The following is an 8,245-nucleotide window of genomic DNA, read 5'->3' as shown; positions in this document are numbered from 1 at the left end:
AAGTATCTATACATAAAAACATTAATAGCATAATGATACTATAAAGTAAATTATATTTTATCTTATTCTCTTTTTGGCATTTTTAGTAAAGATGATCAACTAAGCAAAGTAAAAACTTACCAAGAAAGTTCAAATTAACTAAAAATTTAATGGTGGAGATGCTAATTATTTGTAATAAAATGACCAAAATAAAAATAACAAATAGATTTGAGAAAAACATATAAAATTTCTAAAAGAAATTTTACCAAACACATGTGATACAACAATACAAAATTACTATCATGAATATTTTTTTACTTTTTTGATACTCTACGAATAAAAAATTTAAAAAAAAAATTATTCACTTTTTCTCACAGTATAGACTGTAGAGCGGTTACAAAATAACAAAAAGTCAGGAACTTATAGCAAAAGGCTTTTTGTACAAAATACTAGTAGAAGAGAGACTAATAGGCCCTCCACTTTCTTCAAGGCATAGGGGATTAGAAAAGATCATACATCATTTACCTACCATTTTCTCTTTCTCAAATTCACATTACTAAAGAAGTATATGAAGTTAAAAACATTATGAATACATCTCTGTTCAGTGGAAGTCATTTGGTAGGCACATTCAAATTCGTAGCCATGTATATTTTGTTTTGATATAAAATCAAATTTCTATTTTTTTATTTAAAAAACTACATATTAACCCAAACCAAAATTCAACCAAAGCTATAAGAGTGATTTGTGGTAGGAAATTTAAAAAATACAACACCAAAAAATTAAATAAAAAAACCATCAACCTAAATTAGAGTTATAAGAAAGAACAAAAAACAAGTTTTAGAGAGAGAGAGAGAGAGAGTACTTACAATTTTTGTGTGGAAAAAAATATGGATTGAATCAAATAAATGATATAAAATTTACACAAAATAAGATGGGGTAAATAAGAGTTAAAATATAAGAAAAAGGAAATGATGAAAAAAGTTTAACAGTAAAGTAAAGAGTAGTAGGGAGATAAAGAAGCTTAGAGGGGGGGGGGGGGGGGGGAAGGTTGGAGGAAGAGAAGAAGAGTTTTTTTTTTTTTTTTTTTTTTTTTTAGAATAGGAAAATGAAAAGTTTAAATATTCAATTACTTGAAATTAGAAAGAAGAAAACGAAAAATTGAAATCAATTTGGATAAATATAGTTAAACATTTGCATCTAATGAATAGTAACATTTGTAATGAATAGTAAACATGTGCATATATCCACTAAATGACAATGAATTATTTAATTTTAACAATTAATTGAAATTAGAAAGAAGAAAATGAAAAGTTAAAATCAATTTGGGTAGCTGAATAGTCAAATATTTGCATTTAAAACAAATAAATAGTAACATGTTGAATAGTAATGGAGTGCATTAATAGGTTTGTCCATTAACTATATTTAAATATTTTATATAAAATAAAATTTATGAATCATAAAGGAAATTTATAATTAAAAAAAAAAAAAAAAAGTATGACGTGGTTAATGAGGTGGCTCAATAGGAGTACGACATTAAATTTTACGTCTCAACTTTTACATATATATATATAGATAATAAAAAGCTTAGAGATAGTATGGTGGTAGTAGTATTGCACCTTGTCATGGCCTAGAGTTTCTCACTTCCTAGATTCAATAGAGCAAATAATATTTCTGGATATATTAACCATCTTTTATCAAGCAATAGGGATGACAACAGAATTTATCTTTTATTAGAAGCAAGCAGTGATAAATTCAATTTTACATGGCATTGATTACATGTTAGTGTATGACAGCTTTTTCTTTTCCTTTTTTGGGAAAGTGGTATTGGGTGGAAGACATTTTGCACCAGAATTTATAAGATAAAAAGAATCCAATAATTTATTGAACTGGCACCAGGCTCAACAGACTACAGCCCAGGTCTTGAATAAAAATATAAATTAGGCCCAGTCCACCTATTGGTTCACTGGGCTTAGATTGTAATCAATGAAAATGGATCAGACTTATGAGTTTTAAAGTACTTCTACAGCCCAAGTAAATCATGCAGAATGTAGTAATACCTCTAATGTATCTTTTCTTTTCTTTTTCAATTTTTTGCCATTATACAGCAAATCCTTTTTTTTTCTTTTTTTTTTTTAGTTCATAGGTCCATTGGTCTATGGACGATGTAGAAGAAGTTAATTTCCCTTCTTCTTTTATACTCTCTTCCCCTCCTCTCAATATTAACTAGGATTGAATCTCACATTTATTGTTTTAAAAAAAAAAAATAATCTCACATTTACTTTTTACAAGAAGAAAAAACTTTATTAACTAAATACTTGACAATAACACTTTTCTTTTTTTCTTAACAAGACTTCATCCAATATTCTATACTCACAAGTCATAAGAGATAGAGGTATCACTTGGCCAAAATTGCATTAGCATCCGACATCCTAATTTTACTAGATAGTTTAAAGAGGCTGAACATATCACATATGTGTATGTGCCTCTGCACATCTGAAAGCTATCCTAGGGGAAATAAATTCATTTTAACCTATTCAGCCAAAAATAAAAATCATTTTAACCCATTTCTTTGGTAAAATTATTAGAATGAATAATGTTCCATCCACAATAATTTTCATAATTTTTTTTACTATAGTAAAGTAGGCAAATTTCTACTAGTTCTCATCTAGTCTCGTCATTAACATTTACTAACTTAATTGTATTAGAATTAGGTTTTGTAGATCAAAGTTCTTATTCATATAAATCATAATTATCTCCTTCCTTTTGATCAAAAGAAAAAAATTATCTTCTTCCTTTTTCTAACAATATATAATTTAAATCATTGGGTGATATAAAGGCTATGGCATGCCTCACGGGCACTGCCAAAGCCATGGCAGCTTCGTGTGGGCATGCTGCTAAGGTCATGGCTTAGAATTTAGTTTGCCTATGAAAATCAACACAGGTACAACATATATCCTAAAATAATCATGTGTTGACTCTGGTTTCCATGTAAAAGCACCTAAGACTTACCTATGGCTCTTAACGCTAATAATACTTGAAAAAAGGAGTGAAAGAACAAAATTAATTAAATTACTTTTCACTGTTTCTTTTTTGGATACATTTTTTTTCAAGTAGTAGGTCAATGTTTGGACCGAAGAGGCAACTAAACGGTTAGTCTGACACGTTATGTACACCAGGTTGACATTTATGAATCGGGCCTACTATAACAAGCGAAAACATATAAAAATGACTTCAGAGATGCAGGTTGCTTCCAAGGTTAGCTGACAGATAAACTGAAAATATTATGGTCAGACAATCAAGCCCAAAAATCAGGTAAACAAATCTCAATGCAACTATCAAATAATTGCAGAATTTTGCAGCTTCCACAATCTGATCAAAACCCCCATTTTTTTAGCTTTTCCTTAGATTCTTCGCTCAAAAATTTCTGCTTTTAAAAATGTTCTATCCTGTTGCTCCCACTTGCAGCTTTTGAAGCTTTGGATTCTCTTTAGCAGTTGAATGATTTTTCAACGCTAAAAATCTTGTCTGTTCTTGATTCCATCTTTTTCATGAAGAATCTCCATCTGGGCATTCTTTAAATGGCTCGATAAAGCTGCTTTTCATAACTTATGCCTTATACTTAGAGTTTAGCTTAGGGTTTGTCCCTGCTTATTGGTCAAGAAAATTAAGTGGGTTTAGTAAGAATTCTTGTTGATTATGACATTTGATGCTGTGGGTAATCAATAAATTTTGTTCTGAGGTTGTGCTTCTTTGCATATATTCTTGAATTATGTGATATATAGTCATGGCTTCTTACTTTTGAGTGAAATTTTGCGGTTTTGATTCAATTCTACATAAAGTAGATTGACTTTGCATAAAGATTGTTGCTTTTTTGGAATAGCAGAGCTTATCTTTTCTAAAAATTGTTAATTGGATGTTGCAGATATGGAGTTGTTTGACTGTAGATAATTTTCATTTAAAGAAATGATAGAAACCATGGATGATGGAGAGGTAGAGCTTTCTGATAATGTTCAATTATCGAATCCTGATTCGTCTATTGATTTTCCGGCTACAACATCCATTGATTCATTTCTTGATGATCTCTTGAAAAACACCAGAACCTGCACCCACACTCACACTTGCAACCCACCTGGCCCTGAAGCGGCTCATACACATACATGTTATCACACTCACACCCAAGTTCTTTCATCTCAAGAAGATGAACAACCAAATAATAAAAAGAAAACTAGTTCAAAACCAAGAAGACAATCAGGAAACAGAGAAGCCGTTCGGAAGTATAGGGAGAAAAAGAAGGCTCACACGGCTTATCTTGAAGAGGAAGTCAAGAAATTGCGGCTATTGAACCAGCAATTGGTCAGAAAATTACAAGGGCAAACAGTTCTTGAAGCTGAGGTTTTGAGATTGAGAAGTCTTTTCCTAGACCTTAGAGGAAAGATTGATCATGAGTTGGGTATTTTCCCCTTCCAAAAGCAGTGCAATGGTACTACTATGTATAAAGAAGGTGATTGTGGGGTGCAATCTACTGATGGGGCAATTGGCCTACAATGTCAGACTAACTTAACATGCTCCCATCCAAATGCTGGATCTTCATTGCAGTCTGGTGTTGGTAATGGAAGCAGGAAAATGATGGTATCATTGGAAGAAAACTGTCACCCTACAATTATTGATTGTAGCACAAATGAGATGGTGAATACTGAAGGAAAAACAATGGAAACAGTGGAAACCTTAGGGTCATCAGCATCACAGGCCAAATAAGTAGCAGCACAGATATCATTTGTAAGTTTCATGTGTCTTTGATCCCGTTGTAACAGTCTGCATAAATTCATACTGGTATACTAGCTTTCAATGTAACATCTTTATGGCAGAGTTTAGTTATTAGTCCAATGTAGTGCTCATAAAGATTAGTAGTAAGTCAATGTATATGCTCATTTCCATAATACAAGGTTAACTCTACAAAATTATATACTTGAGGATGAAGCTTTTAGTTTTAGTATCTCTGAATACTTTGTATTAAGCCCAGTATGTAAATAAATGCCTCTCAGTCATGATGAATTTGCATATCAATGTTCTGAATATAATTTTCTTGTAGTCCTTGAAAAAATGTGTTCAGTTTACCTAAATTCATAGAATAGTATATTGTTGTTGCAATGATGCTGCCAAACTTTAGAGCAGATGTTTAATATATTATTGTCATAGTTTCAACTGGCCGCTCTTGCAAGGTTCCTTTAGATTTGAACTGCAGCATGTTTATTGCCATTTCTTCTATTCGGCTCATCATCAAGTAATAACAATAAGGGATGGTAATCTCATCCCGACCGGTTACATGCAAGTTTTTTTTTTTTTTTTAATATCTTTATTGTTAATTTTTTGTCTTTATTATTGGATTTTTACTAATTTTCCATAATAATATTTTAAAATTATTTGCGAGCCAGGTGGGCTAATGTGAGGTGAGGCCTCGCGGGATAATATTACTCCCCTACAGGACAAGGGTGGAACACCCATGATCTGGCCTGGTCTTGCCCTATCGCTATCCCTAATTATAGTAATTTTAAAATAAATTTTCCATTGTAATCTACTTGGCCACAAAGGAATATAGTGGGAAATTTTATATTTTATGACTGCCAATAATTACAGTTAGTTGTAAAGTTCCAGTCTCCATTTCATTCAGTCCTTGGCTAGAAGATCAACAATGTTCCCCCTTTTGTCAATCAAACACTCTTTTAGGTAAATGAGGCGTGTATAAATGAGGATATATAGAAATAAGATAACCTTAGGACATGATTGTTCTTTTCTATAAAGATAACCATAAGCAACAAAAATATGTCCATAAAACAAGGCTAACATGGATGAAAATACAAGGGAAGGAATGATCATGAACTTGAAATCTTGGAGTACTTTTAGAGAACAATGAATCTAGGAAAACTTAATCGATGGTTTGCTGCAAAAGATGACCAGATGATGGGCATGGAAATAAAAGGAGTCCTTTAAGGAATGTCTTTCTTAAGAACAGAATGTTGTCTTCTCTGTTTTCTAGCTAGCCTGAGGATATTGGATCGTTAGCCTTAGGTTTTAGGAATTGGCCATGTACTTTGTTACTCAAATTTTAACGTAATCACAGCTCAGGCTGCTTAAAAACTTTCTAACCTACCTCTGTTCACATCCCCTTTTGATCATTCCCTTCCTGTTTGGAAGTTTTCAGTGCAGAACAATATAATCCTCAGAGATATTTTGTACACTTTAAGCACATTCATGACCTGCAATCCTCAGTCGCGTAGAATGAACTTTCCTTAGTTCAATCAAACACGTAGGTAGGTTATATTCATACTAGTTCAATGTCCCAAGACTTTTCCATAAAGGAATTCAGTCACTAGAAATTAGTAGCTTTGTATGTGTCAATGATGATAGATTGATAGATGACATAGGTAAGTATGGTTCAGTTGAAGGACTATATGGAGAAGTCTTTTTGGATGAACTTGAGCCCCATATTATTATAAAGAGTGGCATGCTACAAACTAATGCATTGGTTCATGTTTTTTTTTTTCCCTTTGGACTTCCCCTAGACCAGTCTGCTTCAATAAAAAAAATATTTGGAGAATGGTTTATACGCATTGTTGAATGAGCATGTAGGTGAGGCTGGCACGTTACTATAAACTATTTCTTTGATGAGATGAATGAATGAGATGGCCAGCCTTTTATTCCAGGGAAGTGACTTTGTACAAGATAGCAAAGGAAGACTTTTCCTACAAACTGATATATTTTTTAGAGTCATCCATTATTTGTTCAATAAAAAATCATTTGTGGAATGGTTTTCCTTTCAAGTGGGTTTATATGACATTTTCCTGCTAGTTGTTGGTTTCATTTGTGCAGTTGAAAAAAAAAAAGAAGAGAACTATGATAGGATGAGATTAGGAAATCTCAAATTACAGCTGACGTGGTATTCCACCCCAATAAAAACAAATCACCTAATCTAAAAATTAATTTTTTCACGTAATTTACTTAGATAATTTTGTATTTTTATGTCTTGTTTTATTAATTTTGAGAGTACCACGTCATTATAAGCCATGAGTATTGACTAATTGCTTTCACATGCCTTCTATTCAAACCTTTATTTTGCATTTTTAATAATTATATCCAACCATTACATCTATTTAACTTTAGATTATGAATCCTATGCATACCATTGCCCACAACTAGAATTTGTTCCAAAAGAATTGTTGTGCAAAGGACAAAAACTAATGCCAGTATCTTGAGCAGGGGAAAATGATTCTCTCCATTTAATATTGATCGATTTTATGATTCAAATTAAATATTATAAATCTAAAAATATATGTAGTGCCACAATTTTAATATTGTGACACTATATTATTATATTTAGAAAAAAAAAATATTAATTGTATAATGGATTCTTTCATTCACCAAACTCCGTACTTTAATCATTTCAACCTAAATTGACTTTGCAAAGGCCTTAGTTTACTCCAAAAAAAAAAGTATTACATCAGATGGCAATTAGCTTGAGTAAAGCTTTGCCTACACGAATAAACATTAAGTGTTTATTTGCTGATACTATGACCCAATTGATTAAAATTATGGATTTCATAATAAGTTTGACGAGCCTTGCTGCAACATGCCTACTTAGTTCAAACTTCTCAATCCCCAAAACTGCCTGAAGAGCCAACGCGATGGTTTTTCCGTTTGAATTATAAGGTGATTTATAATGTAGTTTATGTCATGTTGGTTGATGTACATGTCAGAACATATACACACCCAAGCATAGAATAGGACATATCATTTTATGTATTCAACTAAATAGGACCATTAATGTCAAAGTATATATCATCTTCTATATTGGTCTAATATAGCATACCTCCTATCTCTTATGAAATCATTCAGTACATCTCATATATTCCACCTTACTCTCACACGTATATAGAATCCACGTTATGTGAGAGGAAGGTGTACTGGTGTAGTCTGCAAGGCCGACTTTACTATAGAAGCAAATGAGATGGTCGCCTAAGGCCCCAAGTAGAAAAAGGTCCCCAAAATTTAACTAATAGAGTAATTTCATTTATTATAATAGTATTAATTAAGCTCAAATATTAGCCAATAAATAAAATAATTTTTTATCAAATGTAAAACAAGAAAAGAGAGAGAAAAATGCTACGTCCACAATATTTTTCATAATAAATCCTAAGTGACACGTTGTTACTGGTTCGAATTTGAACTCACCACTAAATATAACATTTTTTCCCCAAAAAAAAAAAAAAGC

At 31.8% G+C, this 8,245-nt stretch overlaps 1 protein-coding gene across 1 annotated transcript; it reads left to right on the top strand.

Annotated features, from left to right (window-relative positions):
- Positions 1 to 3,183: 3,183 nt before the first annotated feature.
- On the top strand, positions 3,184 to 5,064 carry LOC115989356 (basic leucine zipper 24-like). Its single transcript, XM_031113028.1, has 2 exons — positions 3,184 to 3,291; positions 3,902 to 5,064. The coding sequence occupies exon 2, from the start codon at positions 3,943 to 3,945 to the stop codon at positions 4,732 to 4,734; it is 792 nt and encodes a 263-aa protein (XP_030968888.1). The 5' UTR covers positions 3,184 to 3,291; positions 3,902 to 3,942; the 3' UTR covers positions 4,735 to 5,064.
- Positions 5,065 to 8,245: the final 3,181 nt, after the last annotated feature.

This window comes from Quercus lobata, chromosome 5 (genome assembly GCF_001633185.2).
Source record: "Quercus lobata isolate SW786 chromosome 5, ValleyOak3.0 Primary Assembly, whole genome shotgun sequence".
Lineage (NCBI taxonomy): Eukaryota > Viridiplantae > Streptophyta > Magnoliopsida > Fagales > Fagaceae > Quercus > Quercus lobata.
Note: the sequence above shows the minus strand (reverse complement) of the source record. Positions and strands in the feature narration are given on the sequence as shown.